We start from the raw sequence: 27,602 nt of genomic DNA, 5'->3' as shown, positions 1-27,602 counted from the left end.
GCTCAGCCAGTGAGCGGGAACCGGTCTGCATGTGGGATCCGACCCCTCGGCGGGAGCGCTGCCGCGCTTCCCAAGCGGCGCACTTAAGCAGTGCGCCACCGGGCCGGCCCAGTGATCACCTTTTTTGCTGGAACTTTAACAGCAGCTGCTGCAGCTGCAGCAACACCTCAGCAGCACCTCAGCAGCAGGTGCTTTTTTGGGAGATGCTTTCAAGAGAGCTGTCTTTTGAAGCTTCTTAACTTCATTCTTGATTATTCTGTTCCTCATTTTCTTTGCCTTCATGACTTTATAACAATCAAAATTCGCCATTTTGGCTCTTTTTTCTCTGGCTTCAATCTCCTTGGCCTGTCTTGTGGCTGCCCATTTTGTATTGATATCAGCTTTCTGCCAGGCTTGTTGCACGTACTTCTGGAGGGTGCTGTGTGGGAACTTGAGGATGAAGTCAGTGAGCTGCATGCATTTGAAAGGCGTGATCTGTCTCCTTACCTGAGTGCAAGGTTTATCAGCCAAGCCCTGTTCTGATCAATAACATCTACAGTCACGACAAGCTTTCCAGCATGAGGCCCAAAGGGGATGTAGGCCACCTGGCCAGCCTCCATGAAGCACCTGAACACCACGTTGGAGGCATTTAGCGAGAAGCTAAAATAATTTTTAAGAGGCACATTTGAGAATATGTGAAATTGCCATAAGTCAAATCATGCACCTCTCTGATGGATACTGTTATTTGCAGCCAAAGAGGAACTGATAGACCCTGCCTTGTACTGATGGCAAACCGAGAGTGCACCTCCCCTGCCGATTTGTCAGATTGCTCACAGCACCAACTCAAGTGTCCAGCTGCAGACAGCTCGATTAAAGTGACCTGAGAGAGGGGCTTGTCTGTGATGCCCATGAGTACTCCTTGTGTTTCAGGCACTAAGCAGTGGGCATGTGGTGAGGTACAGAAGAGAGACACAGTAATGATGTAATATGATGTGGGGGCCAGGGGCTAGTTTACCCAACCAGATGATGAAACCGTGTTGCACAGTATCACCTAGATGGTCTGCTGGGCAGTTTAAAAAAGGAAGAGGACAGTTTGCTCAAACTGACACAGTTCTAATATTTGGAAAAGGAAAACTCAGCTAAATGACACATAACAGTATTGCCTGTAGAGTAGAAAATATGTTGAAGAATTGAGTGTAGGTATTTGAAGTGTTTAATTATGCAGCATTTCAAGTAGAACAGTATTATGAACCCCACAAACCTGTCACCCATTAGAAATGATGAACTTCTGGCCAGTCCTCGTCCATGTGCATCCCCACCCTCCTTCCACTTTCCCCTGGGTTATTTTGACATTGTATCAGTTCTGGGCCTAATTTTAATTGTTGAAAATGATGCCTTTTTCTGCATTGGAAGTATGTATCTCTTATTATTATGTACGTATGTTTGGGGTTTTTTTACTTGCTTATCTTCTCTCTTCCCACCCCCAATAGGTGGCATAGCATAGAGAGTCAGAGCATGGGCCCTTGTAAAGTAACACAACTACAACAGTTGTCAAGTAAGGCAAGTCATAACTAAAGCCAAAATGTTTCATTATTTTAGTTCTACTAAGTTTCCACTTCTATTGTGAGAACTAGGGCTCAGACCCTTCAAACCCATTGTACAGACTGGGTTCCCACAGCCCTCACACGCAGGTCCACGCTAGGTGATTGGGAAAGATTCCGGGAGTTGCTGGCAGACGACCTGAGCTCAGTCCTCAGCTTCCTCAGCGGCAGCAGCTTACAGGTCCGGCGGTGGCAGTGGCCTTGTGGAGGGTCCCCAGGGCACTACCAGCAGTCTCCAGCAGCTGTAGTTGCCTCCCCCAGCCCCACAGGGCATCCCAGGGGCCGGGGGTGGGGGGTGCTGGGGATTAGAGCCACTCATCCTTTATACTTAAGTCCATAACCCAGGACACCTGGTTGCACATGCACAATTACACTAGACGATAACCAAGGAACACCTGAGCACACGTGCCTGTTTACGTCAAATGCTGGGCAAGATTCTGAACATCTGAGGGGCCCTGACCATTTTCCTATATTGTCCCTACAGCCCTGGAGCCAGAGCATATAGGGTAGAATTTGGGCTCTGCCTCCTACTTGCTCTGTGACCATGGGCAAGTTGGTAAACCTCTTTGGGCTTCCATATCCCTGCCTGTAAATGGAGAAAATCATAGTCCTAAGCATGCAGATGTCAGCTGATTCCATTATTATTATATCAGATCTTTGAATGCTTGTTATGACAAAAAGGCTGTTTTTCACATACAATTCTTATTTAACGTCTCAACAATCCTGAGAGAGTCATTGTGTTTTTACTCATGAGGAAGCTGAGGTTAGAAGAGGTTAAATCAGAGGTTGGCAAATTTGTCTGCCTATTAGAATCGCCTGGGGAGCTTCAAAAACTATTGATGTCTGCTCCACTCCAGAGATTGTAGATTGTGATCTAATTGGCTTGGGCTTTGGTGCTTTTTAAAAATCCCCAAATGATTGTAATATGCAGACAAGCTTGGGAACAGCCAGTCTTCTACCTCCAGACACACAAAACCCATGTGCATCCCCACCCGCCAAGTACTGCAGTCCTCAGTGTGCATTCTGGCATCTCTGTGTGGAGATAGAGACTTGGGAGCCAGGACTTGGCTGGTCAGTTTTATAATCCTGATTGTCAGAGTCCTCCTAGAGGTGGGGCTAGAAAGGGTGGGTTTGGTTAGCCCCACGCTGCAGCCCACCAAGCAGAGCAGATTTCACATCAGGCTTTATGTGTAAAGGTTTATGTTTGTTTGGTTTTGATTTTTGCTTTTTTTTGGTGGCTGGCCAGTACCCTTGACCTTGGCGTTACCAACACCACGCTCTAATCAAGTGAGCTAACCAGCCAGTCCTGTTTTTGTTTTTTATCAAAGGTCTCCAAAACAAACAAACAAAAAATAACAGTAATACTAGGCTACTGCAAAGGGTTCATGGAAAAATAGAATTGAATGATAATACAAAACTTTTTGAAGTACCCTCATAAATGTGAAAACTCCTGAGCACCCACCATATCCCAGCACCGTCCTAAAGGAGAGGAATATAGCGGTAGCAAAACAAGAGCCCTTCGACTGCATTTCTGTCTTCCAGAATTTGGGAAAGCAGATTATGAGACAACATATGTTCCCAATTTTGAGAACAACTACATTCATGTTCAGTAAGTTAAAGATGTGTGTCAAATTGTAAATGATCATCTCTGGTGGGATTATGAGATGATATTTATTTTCCATTGCTGCTCCTATGTATTTTGTAAATTTTCTATAATGAACATGTTACTTTTGTAACAAGAAAAAAGTTATTCTAAACTGTATTAGATGTGAACATTAAGATCAGAGACTTACTAATTTTTTTCCGAACCTTTCAATAGGCAGCAAAGTAATGGAGAATGGTCTTCTCTTCAAAGAACTTCTGCAGACTCCAAATTTTCGAATTACTGTGGTTGATGATGCAGACACTGTTGAACTTTGTGGTGCTCTTAAGGTAAAGTCAACCTAGTTATTTCTGCTTGAGGAGAGGAGTTAATCATGCAAAGCAAATGTTAGCATTATCGAATCTAATGCTGAAGAATGGGCTCTGTGTTCTGCACACTTACTTGGGGGAAGAATGGTGAATTGAGGGCCTTGTTCATAACTTCCTGTTTTGCTGCAGTTCCTGGGTGGTGCAGTTCCTCCCTTCCTCATGGTTTGCTTTTACTTGTAAATATGGGAGAATTGTGATGTTTTATTCTTTGGGAAGTTGGCAGTTAATATTTGGAAAGCATGGGGAATACCTTGATTACAGGGTTTCACCTAGAAGCAAATGATTCTGTTCACTCATATTTCTCCCACATACTATCTTTAGCAGGAAAGAGAACTTGTTCCCCTGAATTACGCTACCCTACTGGTTTGATTGGCTATTCTCTTCAAAGGAGATAGTAGTTTGCTGCTGACAGAGGTTTTTCTAATTGTTTCATCTTTGCGCTCTAGAGGGTGAAGATCAGATTAGATGCAGCCTCTATTGGCCAGTGGCTTGTGATGTCAAAGGGAAGAATTTCTGCACTTGAGCTTCTGACTTGTTTGCCACTGTCTGTTAAAGCCTTGGGCACTGTCTCTCTCTCTAGCCTGACTGTGGGAAACAGCTAGTCGGGAGCTGGGCTGCCGCAGCCACCTGCTCTTTCTCGCCTGGGAATCAGTGCTGCTTTAGTTTCCATCTACAGAAAAAAGAGGAGGTGGTGGGGATAAAGAGTTCTCAATGTGAATACCCCTTTTGAGTCACTTCTGAGTCATCTCTTTTTTTTGTTTGGTGCCTGGCTGGCTGGCCAGTACTCTAACCACCTGAGCTAACTGACTAGCCCCTAGTCATCTCTTTTGTAGCAAAAAGCCACTTCTCAGGAATTTGAGCACCTAGGGAGGCAATCTGGAATTCACCTGCCTCTGTCATGTGAGAATTGCAAAGATTTAAAGAATGCTAAGGACACCAAAGTCCAAAGAATGCCTTCCTCTTTCTCATAAATTGTACATTTTTTAAAGTCAGAATGTAAAAACATTTTCTAGAATTAATATTGTGTGTATATGTGTGGTCACGATATACATGATATATAAAAAAGCTAAAGCCAGTGAAAGTCTTGGACTCCCAGACAGCATATGTGCGTATTTCTAAACGCTCGTGTGGGGCATTCTTCACATTATGTGCAGGCCCTGCTGCTGACTTTGGCTGCTTTGTTTATTTTTGTTGGTTGAGATTTTTATGTGTTTTTAATAGTCCTTCATTAAACTAATGACCACTCGACAGCAGGGGGACATCATGAATGCCTAATTGCTCAGCATTGGTCTGAGCCCCTTCAAAGCTGTTTTTAAGTGACTGGATATTTTTGGTGGTCACGGGAGAAGCTGTGAAATCCTGCCCAGAACAAAAGGTGCTGGGCGAGGAGAAAGAGTCTAGATTGAAGCATCTGGAAAAGCTTCTGATGGGAGCCCACAGTGGTCTTGTGTCTGAACTTAGAACAGCCTTTCATATTTGCTGGCGGGAAGCCTGTAAGTGGATTTGTGCCTGCTACCACGGTGGAAAGTTATTCATGGGGGGTGGAGGCAGATGGGGGCTCACGGCCATTTATCATTCTCCCATCGTGGGGTGGCCTCACCCTGGTATCCTTTGAAATGAGATCAGCTACCATCATTCCTGTCAGCTTGCAGCAGTGCTGGGATTTTTGAAAACTAAGAAACAGACAGTTTGGCAGTTATTGAGTCCAACCATTGTATCCTATGATAAGGAGATCAAGATCAAAAGAGAGATCTTGGTTAAGGGTAGCAAATATCGGCACAGTCGGAGTGTGAACCCGAGTTTTGGGAGTCTCAGTCCAGTGTACTTTGGTTACTATGTACAGCCTGACTCTTGATTTGTATCCAGGCACAATGAATAAAATGAAGCCCTGCCTTTTCAGAGCCTGCCAAAGCAAGGACAAATGTCCATATGTTTCTTTCATTACGTAAATAATAGTTTTGTTGGGTTTTTCTTTTCCTGATCATGAATGTGGTCCTATTCGTGTTTCACACAACAGAAAAGGGTAAAGAAGAAAGAGAAAAATCACAGTCCTGAAATAACCTCTGTTAATGTTTGTTTTATACCTAATCTTTTTAGTAAGCCTACATATGTATATGTCTCCTTTTTAAAAAAAACAACAAAACCTAGATCTTACTGTTCAAGTTGTTTGATATGTTTTAGTTTTTTCACATAAACAACTTTTAGTAATCTTCTCCATACTAGCCAATAAAAAGTACATTATCTTTTTGTACAAAAACATGAGAGTATTTGACTTATTAGAAAAAAAATGAAAAAAACTGCTTACAAAGATAAAATAAGAAAATTCAAAGGAATTTTGAATTTTCAAAACACATAATCATTTTGTATCAGTGCAGCTTACTACCTTCAGAATGTCCTTCAACTCTTAGCTATATTAATCTCTTAGTAAGGAAGTGTTTTTTAAAAAATCAACTTTATTTAAGTGTAATTCATGTAATTAAAATGCATCTATTTAAAGTATATATAATACAATGGGTTTTGACAATCATGTACATAAGCCCATGAAAACCACCACGACAGTAGAGATCATTTCCATCATCTCCAAACAATTCCACATTCCACATGTCCCTTTGAGGTCCTCCTCCCACCCCCAGCCAGGCAGCCACTGATGAGCTTTTGTACACTATAGTCTGTGTTTTCTAGAATTTTTACAAATGTAATTGTACAATATGTACTCTTCTGTGTCTAGCCTCTTTCACTGGGAGTATATTTTTGCTTGTTTTAATGTAAATTTAAAGAGGTACTTCATGCAGAAAAGTATAAAACTCATAAGTGTGTAGCTCAATCTGTGTTACTCTTAATAGATGCTTATTGGGATTAAGTTTCTTTAACAGAGACCCAAAATAGTAGTGGCTGAACAAGTCAGAAGTTTATTTCTTATGTAAAAATCCAGAATATATATAACAACTCTATTCCACAGAATTCTCAGGGTCCCAAGCTCCTTCCAGCTTACTAGGGTGTGGTCCTTGTCCTCATATTCTAAGACGGTGACCGGAAGTTCCATGTCACACCTTCCTTCCAGGTAGCAAGGTTAAAAAAAAAAAGAAGAAAGAAAGAAAGAAGGAGAAAAGAATGAAGGCGTGTGGTAATTGTGTTTTAAGGAGGGTTCTGGGAAGTCGCAGTGCAACACTTTGGCTTCGTCTCAATGGGAGGTACTTAATTGTGTGGCCATACCTAGCTGCAATGGAGGCTGGGAAATAGTTCTGGTTGTTTTTTTCCCCCCTAGTTAGGCATACACTTGCATGAAAATAAAACACTCTGTTACTCTGGAAGATGGGAAGAATAGATTGGGGATAAACCAGCAGCCTGTGCCACAGATTCGTGGTGTTCCTTCATAAGGCTGTTCTGTACTTCTGATTGCTAGGCATGTGGGTTTGCTCCAAGGCTTTGGCTATGATAAATCATGCTGTGATGCACAGCCTTGTGCCTAGTTTCTAGGAAGGGCCACTGCTAGATCCAACACACCTTTGTGTGAATGAGAACAGGGCCTACACTGTCCAACATGATAGCCACTAGCTATATGTGGCTATTTATACTGACATTTGAGTTAGTTACAATTTTTAAAAATTAATATTTAGTTTCTGAGTCACAGTAGCCACATTTTAAAGGTTCAGTAGCAGTGTGTGGCTAGTGGCTTCTGTATTAGATATGGCAGATATAAAACACGTCATTGCAGAAACTTCTATTGGACAATGCTGATCTAGCCAAAGTAAATGCTGATCTAGCCAAAGTAGCTTCATATCAGGGTGCCTAGCATGGTGGGCAAAGAATGGGCTTGACCTCCTCCTTGACATCTCAGCTGAGCTGCTGTATACAGGGCCCAGCATTTAACAGTACATGGTACTTTGCCTTTTGCAAGCCCAAACTCTGTAGGAGGTCTCTCCTTAGGTCAAATGCAGAGGAAGAAGAGCAGATGGATTGTTGGACTTACAGAAAGTAGTGAATACTGACTTGGCTTTCAGTGCATGGTTCTTTGTAAACAGTGAGAGTATTTGCATAACCTGCATGTAGCATGGTACTCCAGTTTTATATAATTTTGGAGGGAGGGTAGGAGTGGAAGAGAAAGTGAGCCTTCAAAATTTCAAAGGTTGCACTTCGGGGTGGATAACTGCCTCTGAGTGTTGCCATGACCCAGGAAATGGGGAAGGGCTTAAGCAGGCCTGTCTTCTGCAAATCATGGTATTTTTAGCTCCAGAATAGTTTAAAGCAGATTTAAATGCACAGTGGATAATGATAACTTTCACAGCTGAGCGATCTCAGAGGACATCTGCTCAGTGATATTCAAACATGTTGTGACTGGCTCAGTGTGTTTATTTTTCTTTTGACAGTGGTAAGTGCGGGGGTGGGGGGGAGAGCAAGGATTTCAAGATCCATCTTAAGGTGATTAAATTGGGTGGGGGCCCAGGGTCCTCTTAGAGGAGTTTACCCTGAAGTGGGTGTCCTGCTCCCCTTGGTGGGGAGGTTAGGTGTGTAGTGGAAGCTTTGAGGTGGTCCAGACCCATGTTCCCTGTAGTGAAGGGGCAGAGAGGGCGGCTGGAGCCCCCAGGCACCTCATGTGCTTACCCTGGTTCCTCATCTGCCTTTTCTCTGAGTGCATTGACACAGAGCAGTGGTTTGGAGCTCAGAGCCTGTCCGTACAGTCCTGCTTGGATGGTTCCAGTGACAGAAAGCTCACGCTAAATCTTTTCAGTTGGGTGAGGTCAGCTCTACCTGTTAAGAAGTTTGTTTCTGGACTCTGAGGTGGCCTCTCTGTGCCTGTCACTCACTTGCCCTGGCGTGCCTCAGTTTCCTAATCTTTTACTGCACATGATAATAGGACCTGCCTTGTGGGAATGTTGTGAGTTCTAAAGAAGTTAATAATATGTGAAGTCCTTGTAACAGTTCAATAAGGTTAGCTGTAGCTGTTTTTATTATTTTTCCTGGTAAATCTTCCTCCTCCTAAGCTACTTTTTTTTTTTTTTTTCCTTTTTTTCTTTTTTCGTGTCCGGCAACGGATCGCAACCCTCAGTGTCGCGCCCATACCAGACTGGGACCGGCAATGGGATCGCAACCCTCGGTGCTGCGCCCGCCCCTCGCTCAGCCAGTGAGCAGGAACGGTCTGTATGTGGGATCCGAACCCTCGGCGGGAGCGCCGCCACACTCCCAAGTGGCGCACTGTAGCAGTGCGCCACCAGGCCGGCCCAAAGCCACTTTTTTTTTTTGCCTGCCAAGCCTCCAAGCAGGCCAGGGAGGCTCTTCCCTTTAACATCTAATTGTAGTGGGGTCAAGAAGGTCTCTTTAACCCTGCGAGGAGGGAGGACAAATTCCCCACACTGTGGAAGCAGCCAGGCACCGGGGACAGAGTGGGCCTGTGGAGCCAGCACTGGGGCCATGTCCGGACTCCATGTCTCACCATGGAGGTGCTCTCAGCAAGCCACTGAACCTCCCTGAGCCTCAGTCGTACTAGCCAGGGAAGGGAGGATAGGTCCACACTTTAGAGTCATCATGAGAATTAAGATGAGCCTGCTATGGGTACTTAATAAATAAGTGCTGTCCCTCTTCTGTTGACAGCAGCCCCTAGTTGAACAGAAGTCCCTGTTCTTTCCTATTCAGCCCATAGACATTTCCTGGGGTTGGTTTGTCAGGTAACTATTTCAGAATGGGTCGCAAGGGACACAGTTCAAGAGGCATCAGAGAGAAATTTGAAGAATCTGACCCCTTGGCTTGAGAGTTGGCTTGACGGCCTCTGCGGTCAGTCTCCCTGCATTTCCCCAGGTGTTACCCTGTTGCCCCAGTACCGTCCCATTGTATGCAGCCCCAGGGTAGGCCACAATTGTACCAGCTTCTCCGGAGGAATGTCACCATCAGAATGGCCTTGAAAAATCTTGTCCAAGTCCTGAATTTTACATCTGAAGCAAAGAAGGTCCAGAGAGGTAGAGTGATTGGCACCAGGTCACATAGCAACAAGGCAGAGCGAGAACCAGAGGCCCTCTGGATGTCAGTGCAGCATACCTCATGTGTCTCCCTATGGCTTTCTTAGTCTGGTTGCTATGCTGGGAGGGTATCCGGGCCCAGATGGATGCAGGCCCGGGTGCTCTTAAATTCCTGGCTTTCAGTCTCTGCATGGTGCCCATCCTAAAAGTCCAAGTGTTCCATCCTGATTCAGCAGCTCCTCCCTGCTGGAGCAGAGCTGCAAAACTAGATCCTACTTTGCCCCTCAGCATCTCTCAAAGCGCCTGTCACATGACTCCTCCCTTTCCCCTTCACACGTGCTCTCAGACGCGGAGTGCGCTAAGCCAGGAAGCGCCCGTTGCCGCTGTCACTGCACAGGTGACAGGTAGTTTGGGGTGGTTGCTATCACGGATCTGATGAAACGCGCAGTGTATGTTGCCTGTGTGTTGGGAAGCAGTTGAGAAGCTTTCAGAGGTACAGGCACAGTACTTTGTGAAGACACGTGCCCCTGGTCAGGCTGTTCATTCATAAGCTGAGTCCTCGTCAGTTTACCTGCGTCTGTAGGGGAGAGCAAGCCACTTGAAAGCTGCTTCTGTGGTCACTTAGAGCTCACAACCGTGCTGGGAGACTATCTAGGACACGAAGTAGCGTGGATTTGTCTAAAACAAGTTCATGTCAGCCTTCTGATTATCTTTAGAGAACCTTTCTATGTTTTCCTTTCTGCATCAACAACGAGGAGAGAATAGCTGGCAACCAAGCTGAGCTCTCGTACTGTTCCTGAGGAAGAGAAGACACGTTGGGGGCACTTTCCATTCTAATGCTTCCTTTTCCAGCTCTCTTCATTCTGCTGTGGGCCCGTGGAGGCGGGTGAGGCAGGCTCCGTGCGGTCGGTCTGCTGGAGGTTGACAAAAGCTCCTGGAGGCCTGCTTGGGTTTGTTTTTCACGTGAAGTAGCTTTGTGACTTGGTCTCCCAGTGAGTGCTAGATGTGTCTAAATGTGCACGTCTGTTCTCATGCTGAGCCTGGCTACATCAGTGCAGTGTCTGTGTTTTATCAAACACTGTCTGTGTACCAGAGAAGACGTTTTATTCCCTAATACATTCCACTTTTCACCTCAGCCCTCAGACTTGATAGGCCTGATGTTTTTTTTTTTCCTTTTTGTCTTTTTTTTACTGACCGGTAGCGGGATCGCAACCCTCGGTGTTGCTCCCGCACCGCGCTCAGCCAGTGAGCGGGAACCGGTCTGTATGTGGGATCCGAACCCTCGGCGGGAGCGCCGCCGCGCTCCCAAGCAGCGCACTGTAGCAGTGCGCCACTGGGCCAGCCCTAGGCCTGATGTTTTAAGAAATGTTATTCTTTCATTAATAAAACGTGGGGTTTTTTGAGAAATAAAAATACCCTTATTTTATTTTAACTTATTTCTCATTTCATTACCAACTAGCTTCATGTTTTAAGTTCTCTCGAGGCACAAATCCCTATCTAGTCACTAGGTATTACTGAAAAGTGCTGGTGTGGTTAGACAGAGTCAGAATACTTGCATTTTTCCTGGCAATTCTTGTGTAGGGGCCAGAAGCCTGGGGGCTTGACTGAAGTCCTAAGAGTGCCACCTGTGCAGCTATGTGGGTGTTGCTTGTCATATGTGGTAATCGGACTTTTACGTATTATGTGAGGCCAAGCTCAGACACCACCTCCTCTGTGCAGCCTTCCCTGCTTTGAAATGAAGCTGTGGCTCTGGCTGCAAGCTTTTCCTTCTGTCTTGTGATGTGCTTTGTTGTCTCTTTTCTCAGCTAGATTGTCAGCTCCTTGAGGACAAGCTCTGTGTCTAATTTTATCTTTGCAGGCCCCCATCTCTCCCTGCCACCACTCTGTCCCTCCAGGGCTTAATTGGCTGCTTCCCTCACAGCACGTGCTCACTGCACACATATTGAAATGAAATTCAGATTTGCAGCACCTTTTATGGTATCACTTTCTGCTGAGGGTAATAGTTATTTGTGCACATGTTTTTTTTTTCCCGTTGGGGTAGGGGATGGTAAACTTTTTCTGTAATGGCCAGATAGAAAATGTCTTAGGCTTTGTGGACCATACAGTCCCTGTTGAAGCTACTCAAATCTCCTGTTATAGCATAAAAGCAACCATAGGCAATATGTAAATGATGGGTGTGGCTGGATTCCCATAAAACATTTGCGAGAGCAGGCAGTTGGCTTCTAGATTGCCAACCCCTGAACCAGATTATCAGCTTCTCAAGAGGCAGGCTCTATGTCTAAATTGCCTTGTGTCTGGCAGAGGCTGTGCAAACAGTGAGTGCTGCATAAATACTCGTTGAGAGATTATTACATGAAACAGAAGGCTGAAACTCAAGTTGCACATATGCAGACCAGTGACCCAGCATTTCAATTCACAGGTCATATCCAACAGAATTACCTGCATGTAGTCACCAAAGGACATACACCAGGGTGTCCATAGCAGCACTACTTGTAATGGCCCCAGACTGCAAACTACCCCAGTGCCATTTGGCATAAGAATGGATATTATTGCAGTATGTTCACATAATGGAATACTAAGCAGCAGTTAAAATAAATGTGCTGTATATAAAAATGTGGATGAGTTTCACAATAATGGGGTTGAATTGAGACAAAGAAGCTAGATACAGGATCACATACTGTATGATTCCTTTCATATAAAGTTTAAAGACAGGTAAAACAAATCTGTGCTGTGAGAGGTGGTGGTTAGAGGTATCTTTGGCAGGAGAGGGGACTGGAAGGGGGCCCTAGGGGGGCTTTCTGGAACACTGATTATATTGTTTCTTGATTAGAGTGCTGGCTGTGTAGGTGTGTTCAGTTTTTGAAAGTTCATCAAGCTGTACACTTAGGATTTGTAGCATTTCTGTATGAATGTTATAGTTGAATAAAGCATTCAATTAAAAACAAAAACAAAAAACTCAGGGGCTGGCCAGCTAGTTTAGTTGGTTAGAGTGCAGTGTTGTAACACCAAGATCCAGGGTTTGGATCCCCATACAGGCCAGCTACAAATTAAAAACAAACAAAAACTCAAAAGATAAAGTAGTTTGTCCAAATAGTATTTAACCAGACTACTGTCAGTCCTTCTAATTCTCTGGCCAGTGCTTCTCAACTGCTGCCTCTTTCTGAGTCCAAATGTGGGTTCTTCGTCCTATAAATGGCAATTTGGAAGCCTGGTCTCTTCCTTCCTCATCTCTCACCCACCTAGGAGAGCAGAACCTGGGGTGGAGCATTTTGAGGGTGGAGCCAGTGTTCTGGGCTTGTCCCTGCCTCGGTCTCCCCCCACCCCTATCCACAGTGAGTGCTGTGACAGCATCCTGGGCTTTGTTGTCTCCTCTGCAGAACATCGTCGCCGTGGGAGCCGGGTTCTGCGATGGCCTCCGCTGCGGAGACAACACCAAAGCTGCCGTCATCCGCCTGGGACTCATGGAAATGATTGCTTTTGCCAGGATCTTCTGCAAGGGCCAGGTGTCCACAGCCACCTTCCTAGAGAGCTGTGGGGTGGCCGACCTGATCACCACCTGCTACGGAGGTCGGAACCGCAGGGTGGCCGAGGCATTCGTCAGAACTGGGAAGGTAGCTCCATGCCTGCATCCTTCCCCTGCTTTGAGACTCCTGGGGTGGGGTGAGCCGTGGCCCAGCTGGCATCTGTCGCTTGCTGGGGTGGTTCTGTTTACCCTGGCTTTCACTTGACTCTTCTGTCCTTTATCTTATTTCTTTATCTTGTGTTGGCCTGCAGCAGGGGATTGCAGCTCTCCTCCCCTGCTCTCCCCCCCCCACCACTCTCCTCTTGTAATAAGTGGTTCTCTAGCCTTTACTATAGATCCTTTTTATCCTTTGCTTTTAAGACCATTGAAGAATTGGAGAAGGAGATGCTGAATGGGCAGAAGCTCCAAGGACCTCAGACTTCTGCCGAAGTATACCGCATCCTCAAACAGAAGGGACTAGTTGACAAGTAAGTCTCCCTGATGTCCATGAGACCAGATAAACATTCATCATCCCAGTGCTCGTGACTGCCAGCCCTATGCACACGAGCACAGCTATCTGACAAGCGCGCTTAGAACTTTACCCGATTAGTTCAGTCCTTTGTGTGATGTGAACATGTATGATGGGAAATATCCACCTAACCTGAGGACGAGTGTATACACAAAACCAAGATCCAGTGAGAAGAGCTCAATTCTATAAGGCATATTACAGAATATGAAGTTTTAGATGCTAGTTTGTCCTGCAGGGTGTTTGAGCTATATGCCAAAAGTTTTAGATTTCTCAAAAATGATTACTTTTTTATGTTCATAAAAAGATGTAGGGGCTGGCTGGTTAGTTCAGTTGGTTACAGTGTGGTGTTTTAACACCAAGGTCAAGAGTTTGGATCCCTATACCAGCCAGCCACCAAAAAAAAAAAAAGATATAGTCACGTTAATAACGTCAAACAGTTCAGAAAAGAAGGAAGCACAAGTTAGCCTGGAGTTCTACGACTAGAAGGGACCCGTGTGAAGGTTTGGTGTGCAGCCTTGCGGTCTCTGTCGTGTGGATGGATGGGTGGATGCCTCCATCCTCCACTCACTGCTCTTCCAGGCTACGTGTTAAAGATGGGCTCGGGGCAGCTTGAATCGCCACCTGACTGAGGGAGGAAGGCTGCAGCACCATAAAAGCTGCCCACCCTCTCTGGGACCACTCATCAGTCCTACCTGCCCCTCAGCCTTGTATCTTGCTGATTTATTGAGCCTTCTCCTATAATCATGATGCCAAATGTACCACCTTATAAGTGCTTATGCAGCATATTGTGTGCATCCTCAACTCTCCCATAATACTCCTTGGGAGAAGGAAGGTTTGGCTGCCTAGGATTGAAGGGAGCTGGGCAGCTGTATTGATGCTGCCAACTATGGTGGCTTATGGACAGCATCTGCGTGATCTCCAGTTGTGTCTCCTTCACCTTTGTCCTGTCAGTCCAGTTGTCTGCTGGTCCCAGCCACACATCTTTGCCTCACCCTGCACCCCGCTGTCCTCTTCCTTCTACCCAGTATGAATTCTGGATCCAGAACAGCTCCAAATAGCACTTGCCCAAGACATAGAGTTCCCTATCGAAAGTTGAAAATGAAGGCGGAGAGGGCAATTGTCTTCCCTCTTTAATTTTCACCTTATTTTTCTGAAACAGCTTTTAAAGCCAGCCTGGCAGAGACGGATGTTCATACACAGGATGCCAGAGGAGAACTACCTTTAAATTGTGACTAAAAGGACACTGCCTTTGACATGAATGCTTTTTCTTACCTACTTGGCAGCAGACAGTGATGTGTTTGCATGTGGTTGGGCTGCTTTAATGACTGTAGAGTATTCATCAGGAAATTGTTTAGTCCTAAAAAAAATATACCTGGGTGTTCGGTGATGGTGAAAATATCCCAGCCAGGATTTTCAAGTGGCATCTGTGTGCTTCCGGGGAGAGTGCCTTTGATGGGATTCTGTGGATTGACAGGTTGGCCCTGACTCTGGGGTCAGTAGCTTCCTGTTTTAAAAAGTAGGTGTAATCAAGCAGGCGCATCTCTGCTCTAAGCAGACACCTTTCTGATTAGAAATTGTACATGCTGCACCTGTGCTTAATGCCATTGCTGCTGGATTGGAAGTGGCACCACCGTTCTCCCAGGCTGGAGTATAGAGTCCCCTGGGACTCCCCCTCCCTGAAGCTGCACAGGGAGAGGCCAGATTCTGTCATTCTCCCTGTGCACCGCCTCTCACCTTGATTTCTGTTTTCTTTTTCATTCTACTTGTCACTGCTCTGGTCTTCCTCTATTTCCTTTCCCCATCCCTTCTCTTCTCCATTGTTGTAGAAAGAGCAGTTAGCAGAAGGGCTACCTGTGGCTTTCTAGCCATGTGGTCTTGGGCAAGTGATATTTGGAGCTGTTCTGGTTCCAGTGTCCTTATCCACAAAATAAAAATGGTACATCAAATGATTGCCGTGCTCCCTTCTACCTTGAGTATTGAAATCCAGAGGCCTCCTGCTCTTACAGAATGAAATACACATTCCTTAGGGTGGCATTTGAGGCAGCCCCCCTCAGTCTAGTACCAACTTAACCTTCTAACAGTATGTCCTGTTATCCCCTACAGTTTTATGGGCTTCTCTTTGCCCCAAATCCCTTCTTCTCAAACGCATGCATGCACGCACCTGCCCTGTTATCTGGCAGGTGGTCTGTCTGGATGCCCCCTTTATGTGCACCTCAACCCTCATCACCCTTAAAGGCTGCCCATGCCTGTCCCCAGGGAAGGCTTCACTCCTCCAGCCACAAACACCTTTCCCTGCTTTGAACTTACTGTTTAGACCAGTAGTAAGCAAACTTGTTCTGTTAACAGCCACACAGTAAATATTTTACTCTTTGTAGGCAACATACAGGTCTTATCTCTTCCTCCCCTCCCCCTCCCCTCCTTCCTCTCCCTTCTCTCCCAGTCTCCCTCCTCCTCACCGTTATCCCCTCCCCTTTCCCATCCTCTTTTTTTCTTTTATAGCCCTTTAAAAATGTAAAAATCATTCTTACCTTGTAAGAAGTACAAATACAGGTCATAAGCTACATTTGGCTCTCAGGCTATGGTCTGCCAGCCCTAGGTTTAGATAATATGGCTACTCATGTGCTATGGAATTATTATATGACCATATAACTTTACTTTTATTTTATTTTTCAGATCTGGGGGGGAGTACATGCTTTTGGTTTTTTTTTTTTTTTTCCCCTTTTTGTCTTTTATACTGACCGGTAACGGGATCGCAACCCTCAGTGTTGCGCCCGCACTGCGCTCAGCCAGTGAGCGGGAACCGGTCTCCACCTGGGACCCGAACCCTCGGCAGGAGCACCGCCGCACTCCCAAGCGGCGCACTCTCCAGTGCGCCACCGGGCTGGCCCTGGTTTTATTTTTTAAAAAAAAGAAAAGAAAAAGGCATACAGTATAAAGTGAGTCTTGACTCCCACCCTGGACAAATGCAGCTTTCTCAGTTTCTAGTATAGCTTTCCATGTAGCCTTCCATGTATGTAATAGGTAATGTATTTTATGTATTGCTCTGTCCCCTGCTTTCCTTCACTTTAGGGTTTGTTTTGAAGATCGTTCCACATCTTCACACAGAGATCTCATTCTTTAATTGCTGCAGAACATTCCACTGGATGGGAAAACCACAGTTTATTTAACCAGTTTCCTCTCAATAGATATTGAAGTTGTTTGGGGTTTTCTGCTACTATACAATTTATTGTATTAACTTTCCTTGCACTTGTATCTTTATGAGCATATACGAATGTAAGGTACTTGCATTCGTCTACTAGGGCTGGCATAACATGTACCATAGATTGGGGTGGCTTAAATAACAGGAATTTATTTTCTCACAGTCCTGGAGGCTGGAAGTCTGAGATCAGGGTGTTGACAGGGTTAGTATCTTGTGAGGCCCCTTTCCTTGGCTTGTAGGTGACCATCTTTTCCTTGTGTCTTCACATCCTCTTCCCTCTATACGCGTCTGCGTCTTATTCTATAAAGGCATTGGTCACGTTGGACTAGGGCTCACCAGATGCCCTCATTTTAACTTAACTACCTCTTTAAAGGCCCTGTCCCCAAATATAGTCGCATTCTGAGGTACTGGGGGCTAGGACTTTGGCATATGAATTGTGGGGGAGGGCACAGTTCATCCCATAAAGGTGTTGTATGTGCCTTGAGGGCTGGGCCTTATTTATAACACTGCACATGCCTATACCTCGTCTGAGGCCTGGCACATCTTGAGTCCTCAGTATCTGCTAGTGGGATGGCTGAGTTGTTTGTCCATTTTTTTTTCTGTGAAATGTTGCCTTTTGTCCTCCTTTTAACCTCTAACCTTATTTAGAGAGTTCCCCAAACTGATCTAATTGGCCTTGTAGCATTTTATATTACAGAAAATAACATTCAGATGGGCAGTATGGCCTAGCAGTTGAGTGTTGGCTCCAGTCAAACTCCTCAGCTTTCTCATCTATAGAATGGGGATAATATTATTTTCTACCTGATAGGGTGGTTGTGAAAATTTAATAAGTTATCCCTGTAGAAGACCCCCCTCTCACACACACTCCATGTCCCATCTACAGAGTATATTTTGGAAATGCTAGTTTTATCTTTTTTTTTTTTTTTAAAGATCCGAACCCGAGGCCTTTGTGTTATCAGCACCGCACTCTCCCGAGTGAGCCACGGGCCGGCCCTGGAAATGCTAGTTTTATTTATTTATTTATTTTATTATTATTATTATTATTTTTTTGTCTTTTTTCGTGTCTGGCAACAGATCACAACCCTCAGTGTCGCGCCCGTACCGGACCGGGACCGGCAATGGGATCGCAACCCTCGGTGTCGCTCCCGCACCTCGCTCAGCCAGTGAGCGGCTGGTCTGTATGTGGGATCCGAACCCTCAGCAGGAGCGCCACCGTGCTCCCAAGCGGCGCACTGTAGCAGTGCGCCACCGGGCTGGCCCGAAATGCTAGTTTTAAAAGTTGGGAGTGCTTTCAGCTGCAAGAGCAATGCTCAGTTATAACAAGGAGTGTGGAGGTAGACATTATTCGTGTTGGCTCAGTGGCTCTAGATTAGAATCTCAGTGATCCTCTTGGCACTCCCTTGAACCTCAGGGTGGCTGCAGCAGCTCCAAACATCACATACTCACACAGTTGCCCTTGGGAAGGGAGCAAGAGCAGTCTCAGGTTGGCGTTGCACACTGGTAGCTCTACAAGTCTGGGGTCTTCATGGTGGCGCCACTCATGTCTCCACTGGGCATGGCCCTGGTGGGGATTATCTGTTGTAACTCTGACCCCACATTTCCTCTCAGCATTACTCTAGCAAAGACTCTTTGTGGTGACTCAGCTCCTGCATCAGATCTCTTCTGGTCCCCTAGGCTTTTCCATATATTCTTTCAAATTGGGATGGAGGCTCTCAAACCTTAATAGCTCTGGCATTCTGCAATCCCACAGACTTAATACCATGTGGACACCACCAAGCCTTCCAGGTTGTATCTTCTGAAGCTGTGGGTTCAGCCACACTTGAGGCCAACTTAGCTGCAGCCAGAGCAGCCAGGGTGCAGAGAGCAGCATTCCAAGGCAGCCCTGGGCAGTGAGTTCACGGAGGGCAACTCAGGCTTGTTCCTCAAAACCATTCTGTCTCCTGTGATGGGGGGCAGTCTTGAAGATCTCTGAAATGCCTTCAAGGCCTTTTTTCCATTTTCTTGATAGTCCCTTTGTTCTGTACTAATCTCCCTAGCGAGTGGTCACTGGGTTACACCATTGGTTTCCTCTCTCTAACAGACTTCCTTACTCTGTACGTGGCCATGCTGAAAGTTTTCCAGTATTTTACCCTCTGCTTTAGTTTTAATTATAAATTCTGCCTCTACTTCGTGCTTTTTCTGCCATAATTCAGCATGGGCTGTTATAAGTTATCCATGCAGCTTCCTGAATGCTTTGCTGCTTAGAAATTTCTTCCACTGAATATGCTAGTTCAGCACATTTAAGTTCCACATACCATCAAACTATTGGGCATTAACAGAATGCAGCCAAGTTCTTTATTTTATTTTATTTATTTATTTATTTAAAAAGATGACCAGTAAGGGGATCTTAACCCTTGACTTGGTGTTGTCAGCACCACACTCTCCCAAATGAGCCACGAGCCAGCAGCCACAGCCAAGTTCTTTGCCAGTTTGTAACAAGGGTGATTATTGCCCCAGTTTCCAGAAAGCTCTTCCTCATTTCTATTGAGACCTCCTTAGCATGGCCTTTACTGTTCATATTTCTATCAGTGTTCTGGTCACCACCATTTAACCAGTCTCTAAGATGTTTCAAACTTTCCGTGGTCTTTCTGACTTTTAAACTCACACCAGAATCTAGGCTTTTTCTAGCGGGCTCCTCTAAACTCTTTGACCCTGTTCCCAATACCCAGTTCAAAAGCCACTTACACATTTTCAAGTATTTGTTATAAGCAGCACCCCACTTCTGGTACCAGTTTTCTATATTAGTCTGTTTCTGTTGCTTATAACAGAAATATCTGAAACTGAGTAATTTGTAAGAAACAATATTTATTGCTTACAGTTTTGGAGGTTGGGAAATACAAAGTCCTGGGAATACATCTGGTAAAGGCCTTGTTCTTGGTGGGTGGTGACTACAGCGATGCAGGGTGTCACAGGGTGAGAATGGCAGAAGCAAGACAGCCATACACTTTACATGTAAGCAATTTAGTGTTCACAACAGGCCTATGTATCCAGCCCCATTTTACAGGTGACAAAGTCAATGGGGTTGTGAAACTTGCCCAGAGTTAATAGGCTGTAGAGTCAGATTTAAGTCTACCTGACTCCAAAAAGATAAAAAAAATTTTGCACTGTAAAAAACCTATAGTGACAGACTCTCAGAGGACATGTGATCTATCAGTACTGTTTGTTCTTCTTAAATTGTCATTATAGGATTCTACCCCACTAATTTTCAGAATTGCCTTTAAGACTCTGTTGATTCTGTCAAGCTCACTTTGCTCTCTGTGTGTGTTTGTGTGTGTGTGTGTAAAAGCGTGATTAAACTTAGTTATTTCTATAGAGATTTCTGCTGTTAAAAAACAAACAAAAAGGGCCGGCCTGGTGGCGCAGTGCTACAGTGCGCCACTTGGGAGCGCAGCAGCGCTCCCGCCGAGGGTTCAGATCCCACATACAGACCGGTTCCCGCTCACTGGCTGAGCGAGGGGCGGGCGCAGCACCAAGGGTTGCGATCCCGTTGCCGGTCCCGGTCCGGTACGGGCGTGACACTGAGGGTTGCGGTCCGTTGCTGGACACAAAAAAAGACAAAAAGGAAAAAAACAAAAACAAAAAAAAAAACCCAAAAAAAACAACTTGCTGAGTCAGCTGTATACTGAGATAATGATATCTTTTCTTAGCCCACTGTTTTGTACCCTTCTCCGTTTCAAACTTTTAAAAAAAAATATCTGTGTTCACATCTTGAAAGAAAAAGCAAAAAATCCAGTTGCCAACGTGAGATCGTTGCTTTGCTAATTGTGGGTCCTCACTTTGATTCTTACAGGAGCATTCCAGGCCTGAATTATTTATGGTGATGTGTGGGCTGCCTCATCGTCATGGGATGATCCTTTCTGGAGGAGGGAGAGCAATACCTCTTAGCAATTTAAAATTTATTCTCCAGTCTTTTAAAGTAGTGTCAGAAACTTGGACTTAACCCAGATTGACCAAGAGCCTGAGCCACAACTCTTTATGTAAACGACACAATTTACCCTGGAAGGAGTGCCGTGTGACTTGTTTGTAGACAGTGCACAACAAACTTAATTAGGCATAGGATGGTCTAGGTTGGACCAAGACCTTACAGCCACAGTGCAGACTTTCTGTGGATCAAATAATAAAGGAATGTAGAAAGTGGTGACTGTGTTTTCCAAAGTAGCATACTAACCTGCAGTCTGTTATGTAGAACAGAAAAACCAGTTCTATGAGGTAAACCAGATGGCCTAACCTTGTCTTTTCATATTTCCTCCCAACTAGGTTTCCATTGTTTACTGCGGTATATCAGATCTGCTATGAAGGCAGACCTGTTCAAGAGATGTTGTCTTGTCTCCAGAGCCATCCAGAGCATAAAGGGAATCATGCAACATGATGGGAAAAGTTTTGCCTTTCCAGTTGGTCTTTGGTGTTCACATGGAAACCAGGACTTGACAACAAGATTTTTACTGGACTATAATCTCATAATGGATGTGTATGAATTTTTGCAGTTTGTTTTTGAATTGTGAGGGGTGGTCATTGGCTAAGACGTACTGGGCAACAGCTAAACACACATGTGAACGTGTGAGTGTGTGTTTATTTCTCATTCTGTGGATATTTCTATGAATCAAAATTAAATGTCATTTAAAAAAATTGCTTTTGAAATTTCCCCACTATGATAGCTTATAGGATTGGAACTATCTCAGCTCAGTTTTTTTGATGTAATTCATATGTATTTGAGTGGAGGAATTTTTTTTTCTCATTCTTTTGATGTTAAAATGTAACCAGCATTAACGTGGTAGAGTGGAGGAGTGAATGTGTTCAAAGATCAACATATTTAACTTTTAAACAGTATTTCAAAGCCAGCATAATTAACTACTTCGATTGTAGGTTGATCTTTTTTTAAATAATTAGATATTTTTAATTAGATAATCTACTTATGTATTTTCCTCTCACTGCAGTGTTCTGCATTTTTAGCTTCTTTTCTCTTCATTAGCTGCCAGAATGTGCTTTGTGAAGGCTCAGCAGTGGCAGAAGACAGAAAACTCATCTGGGATTTCCCTGCTGTGACTGACACTCTTCTGATTAACAACAGACACTTTATGATGCTTTTTGTTAGGTAGTACTTTTTTGCAAACATTTCTCTTAAGCCTCACAGATCCCCTGAAGGGGGGCTGCTGTTATTCCTCTTGTAAGATGCAGTCCCTGCACCTAGTCACCTGGTGAGTAGGGCCAGGGCCAGGAGTCAAGTGCATCCAAGGTGTGGGACCTTCTAAGACATCACAGGGCTGATTTGACCTCTGGCTAACTGGTTGTGGCAAACGCCACGTGCAACCTTTCCTGGGGCTTACAGGAGGGCTTTTCGCAGGTGAGATTTCTGTGGGTCATTGTCTCAGTGGGTGCACTCCAAGTGTGGTCCTCAGTCCAGCAGCATCACCATCACTTGGAATCTTTTAGAAATGCAGGTCCCAGGTCCCACTGCAGAGCTCTGAAGTGGTGTGGTATCTGTGCTTCTGCATGCCTTCCATGTGTTTCTGTTGCTCACTACAATTTGAGAACCACTACTTTAGAAAACTTACTTTAGCTTGGCATTCCTCAAACTGTGTTCTGTAGGAAAGGAGTATCCTGGGATCCAGTGGTTATTTCAGGTGTTCCCTGGAAAGGTCAAGCGAGGGTGGGAAAGCTGCATCTATACACACCTCTTGAAGGTGTATAATGTACAAGGGCATCAAAAAGTTCATAGAAAAATAGTTAAAAGGTAATACACATCTTTCCATGAACTTTTTGAAGTGCCTTTGTATGTTAGTATGTCAGTGGAACCTGTTTACCCAGCATGTTAAACACATTAGGCTATGGAGAATGGGGACAAGGAAACTTGAACACTTTTCTAGGCTGAGGTGACCTTAGGACAACTAAGTACACTCTTTACTCCCTGCAAGAAATTATGATGAATACTGCCTATGGTATTGTTAGTTCTGAACTTTTACAGTTCATGTCTGCCACGAATCTTTGAAGCTTTAAGGTGATGCTGGCACATACAACTAAGTAGATGTCAACCCTGCTGAAACGCACATTATGTGAAATAAGTGCTTTTAATTCTAGAATTAGAATGGGAAATACTGTACCTTTTAAGATGAGATTGGTTTCAGAATATCATTACACAGTTACCTTCCATAGCACTTGATGAGTGTTAAAGGAACATGAATGTCACTTATATATTCATGGAGTTTTAGTTCTTGAGATTTTTGCCACTGCCCTGCCCCCACTCCCTGGCACCCCGGTTTGGGTGGTTTTTTTCCTTCTATACCTGAAATGATTGTAGAATAGACTTTTGAGGGAATTTTAAAAACTCCATCCAAAACATTTTGGGGGGCATTTTAAAGTCCCATATACAAAACTATGTGAAAGCACACAAAATGCTATAAATTTCAGTGGTTTTAGTGCCACTGTTAAATTAATCAATTTTTGTTTGTCTCATGATAAATCTTTTAAAAAGTTTGTACATAGGTAACAAAGAGTTACTTTTTAAGATAAATAAAGGGCTGTAAGCTAATTGTGGTGTCTATTAAGTAGGATAATGAGATGAGAGAAATTAGGATTTTGAGTGTCTTGTATATTCTCATCTTCACACAGCTTCCTACTCTGGGTTTTGTACTTGAGTGTTTTTTCTTTACAAATGTCCTTCTACCACTCTGAAGTCTGCTGATTGTACCCCTTGAACATACTTATAATATCCTGCACATTATGGAAAAAGGTAAATTTTTTAAATAAGTTTATGCTCTGCTAACTGTAGATATTTATTACTCTGCGAGTTACCTATTTTTGTAACCACCTGTGGTCTGTCATTTATTTTAATTCACATTTCTTACTAATTATGGTAAAAGGGAGGGAGACACCTAGATTAGAAGTTTTATTTGTACTATTTCAGCCAATCTATGAATGTAAAAACTACACTGTTGCCTTGCTATAATTCACCCTATTATAATGTACAAATATCTGTCTTGAAATCCACCTTTGGAAATGGAGTCGAGCTAAATTTCTGGTGTTTCATTTAACTCAACTATAACACGGCCCCGCGGCGTTGGTCTAAGGAGGAGGGTGTTGTGTTGAGGTGCCAGTGTCCAAAGGGAACTTTAGTTTTCTACTAGTTCTAATATGTTATCCTTTTACTTACATGTGTACTGTATTTGTTTACAGACTGTAGGTGGATATATAATTTAAAAGCTTGGTTTAATAAATATCTAACTCTCCAAACCTGTGCTATGGATCTTATTTTTCTTTTTATCAGCTTAGTTATTAGTTTTATTTAGGTCAGCTCTTTTTTTCCCCCTGAGTTGTATTGCATTACCAATATTGAAGGCAGTTTTTAAAAGAAAGTCTTCATCTGTAATCCCAGTCACCAACACATCTGTTTCCATTGCTTACTGATATTTTTACATAATTGTGCTTCAGGATAGAGACCTTCTAGTTCCAGCCATTCAGTGGATGAATGAACTTGAAATCCCCTCCACCCACCCCAAATACCTAGAAAAGTTAGGAAAATATAACAGTGTCCTTTTATATGCAGGGCTGATCTCACAGAAGTGGGAGTATAATCCCCAGGAGCCTTAAACAAATGGGGCTGATAGCCAGATTAGTAAAGCGTGTGTTGTGAGGCTTATGCTAGATGTAGAGTCCTCCAAAGACTATCTTGTCAGGAAAAAAAAAAATGGGCTAAGAAAACCCAGGCTGGGGCCGGGGGTGGGGTGGGGGGGAGAAATTGGTAAAGGGACTTGAAAATCAACTATATTGATAAATTAAAATTAAAAAATAAATATTCTGGGTTATTAAAAAAAAGAAAACCCAGGCATAGGCACAAACAAGGGAGCTGTGCTCCAAGTGGAGAAAAATGTTTTGGCTAGAAATATGTAATCCTTAGCCCAGCACCACAAACAGGTGTAGGATATGAATTTTTATATTCAGGAAGCCACAAGCAAAAAATTGCATAAATTGGGAGAAGCAAACACAAAAACACTGCAGAAATCCACTCTCCACGCAGGATGTGTGGGCTTCACATAAATAAAGCCCAAGTTAAATTATAAAATAATTACAAAATCCCTTGAGTGAAAGTCAACATATTTTTAAAACAGAAGAATTAGATCCTTAGGGTTACAGATAATTGAGTAACATGATAGATGCTCTGAAAGTTATTTTTAAAAATAAAGACATGAGAGCAGGATTAAAATATATTAAGGGCAAAGTTCTGTGGGGGAAAAAATCCAATCAGGGAGATTTGAAAACCACTATTAGAACAGGTAGGAATGGATATAATCCTTTGAATTAAGTCATTGGACAGATGGGCAGATGAAAGAGTAGATCTGACAGAGCTAGAGACAGAATTACCAAACTGGAAAATACATCTGAAGATAAAGTAGCAAAGAAGATATTTGAGAATGTAAGAATTAAGTAGAGAGTAGGATAAGAAGATTCAACATACATTTGATAAGAGTTACAAAAGAGAAAAGGGAGTGGCAATTTTTGAGAAAAAAAAAGTTGAAATTTGTCCAGAATTAATTGCATTCAATTTTGTTATTTTCTGTAATGTATTTTCATTAAAATTTTATCACATGGTCTTCATAACTTTTTATGACTACATATAAACTTAAGATGATGTTGAACTTTTTTGAGGCAGTAAGTTGTATGAGAAGTCTGTAAGCATAATAGTCCACTAATTTACTGAACCTATGATTGATTCAAGTTATGAAGCAAACCATGTTACCTTTGGTGTGGGTGGGAGATAGCAAGTGCAGTATGGGGGGAGGATTTGGGTTCTTGGTCCTGCTTAACCATTCAGTATCCATGTCATTTAGTCGAGTCAGCAAACTCCTTTTTCAAGTTGATTTTCCTCATTGGTAAGTGGGAGCAATATTTGTGCAGTCTGGTTCACAGGACTACTGTAGAGGTCAGCGAGGAGCAGGAAATCAACATATTAAAGGAGAAAAGTCATATGGTCATAGCAATAGCTGCTTATGGTAAAAATAATGTCATGTTCATTAAATTCTTTTTTTTTTTTTTTTTTGTAGATACACAGTTAAACTACATTTCTTGATCTCCGCAGCAGTTAGGTGACACTACGTGATTGAGTTCTAGCCAGTGAGAGGGAAAGAAAAACACTTGCAGGGGTTATGTTCTGTTTGATTCTCTATTCTCTCTTCTCCCGTGTGCCAGTTGGATATCAATTTTCAGGATGATCTGGAAGCCACGCACTGAAGACAGCAGAGCCTCTTTCAGTCAGGATTCTTATAAGACAATGTGGAGAAAGTCCCCACACTCTTAGTCCCCACAGGACTGTGCTAGATTCAAAAAAGAAATCATCATTGTAGTATGCCACTGACACTTAGGGTTAATTTTTACAGCAACTAGCATAACTTACTCTAATATGTTACTAAAAGATGTTTGAGGAGTTGAGACAAGAAACTTGCAGAAATATCAAGAGATTTGGGAGAATTTTAAGCTTTGGTCACTATAGCATCACAGTGTGTTTTGGCCTCCCTTGTTTGGACTTGGGAGGCTACGTGGGAATGTGGGTGTGCCGGTGGGTGTGTCTGTTCCTGTCCTTCCCGGGACTAACTCTGGCTAAGTCCAGACCTTGTGTTTGTGTATCCCATTGTCCCTCATCCAGGACTGATGCCAGCAAGGTCCAGGATTTATAACATGTGCTTCCTTAACACCGGAGAAGACTTCACCAGGTGGTGATTTCCTTTAGATGTCTTCCTCGTTTCAAATGCTTTTAATTAAAAATGTCACTAGATTTTAGATAAGTCCGCATGCCAGCTGTCATCTCTGAAAACCATGTCTGGTTGAAACCAGAAGGAGTGGCTTATCAGCCTCCCCTCAGAAATTAAAGAATTAAACTTCCCTGAATTTTACACACTGTGAGCAAAACAGGGCAATTGGAAAAGTACTTTATCATTGAAATTAATGTACCCTGTAATTTGTCAAAATTGTGTTATTTGACTTGTGGCAAATAGAAATGCTTTCCTGCTATCACAGAGGTGTTATTTGCAATTCTTTTTTGTTATTGCTCTTATTTTTAAACTTTTTTTTTTTTGGTGGCTGGCCAGTGCAGCGATCTGAATAAATAAGTTTTGAATAGTTGCTTAGTTCAAAAATAAAGTCCATTTCCCAAGTCGCCACTGTTATTAATTTCTAACATGTTCTTCTAGAATTTCATTTTACATACATAAGCAAATATATTTTTATTCCCTTCCCCATTTCTCTACACAAAATAGAACTTACCACACATGTTGCTCTGCATCTGGCTTTTATCACTTAACATTACATCTTTTTTTTTTTTTTTTTTGTCTTTTTTCGTGACCGGTAAGGGGATCGCAACCCTTGGTGTGGTGTCGCCCACACCGCGCTCAGCCAGTGAGCGCACAGGCCATTCCTATATAGGATCCAAACCCCCGACGGGAGCGTCGCTGTGCTCCCAGCGCCGCACTCTCCCGAGTGCACCACGGGCTCGGCCCACACTTAACATTACATCTTGACGATCTTTCATATACGTTGCTTGTTTTTAACTGTGTGTTTATTTCAACTTTTTATTTTTTTTTTGTCTTTTTCGTGACCGGTAAGGGGATCGCAACCCTTGGTGTGGTGTCGCCCACACCGCGCTCAGCCAGTGAGCGCACAGGCCATTCCTATATAGGATCCAAACCCCCGACGGGAGCGTCGCTGTGCTCCCAGCGCCGCACTCTCCCGAGTGCACCACGGGCTCGGCCCACACTTAACATTACATCTTGACGATCTTTCATATACGTTGCTTGTTTTTAACTGTGTGTTTATTTCAACTTTTTATTTTGAAATAATTATGGAT

The 27,602-nt window shown here is 43.6% G+C and overlaps 1 protein-coding gene across 1 annotated transcript in view; it reads left to right on the top strand.

The window, feature by feature from the left end:
* The window catches only part of GPD1L (glycerol-3-phosphate dehydrogenase 1-like), a 66,837-nt gene extending 42,839 nt beyond the window's left edge, over nucleotides 1-23,998 (top strand). The window contains exons 6-9 of the mRNA XM_008583715.1: nucleotides 3,400-3,512; nucleotides 12,880-13,113; nucleotides 13,386-13,492; nucleotides 21,029-23,998. Of these exons, the coding sequence (XP_008581937.1) occupies nucleotides 3,400-3,512; nucleotides 12,880-13,113; nucleotides 13,386-13,492; nucleotides 21,029-21,140 (566 nt within the window). The 3' untranslated portion in view covers nucleotides 21,141-23,998. The remainder of the gene's footprint in view (nucleotides 1-3,399; nucleotides 3,513-12,879; nucleotides 13,114-13,385; nucleotides 13,493-21,028) is intronic.
* Nucleotides 23,999-27,602: the final 3,604 nt, after the last annotated feature.

This window comes from Galeopterus variegatus, unplaced genomic scaffold (genome assembly GCF_000696425.1).
Source record: "Galeopterus variegatus unplaced genomic scaffold, G_variegatus-3.0.2 Scaffold99, whole genome shotgun sequence".
Classification (NCBI taxonomy): Eukaryota; Metazoa; Chordata; class Mammalia; order Dermoptera; family Cynocephalidae; genus Galeopterus; species Galeopterus variegatus.
This window is presented reverse-complemented; position numbering and strand designations above follow the sequence as displayed.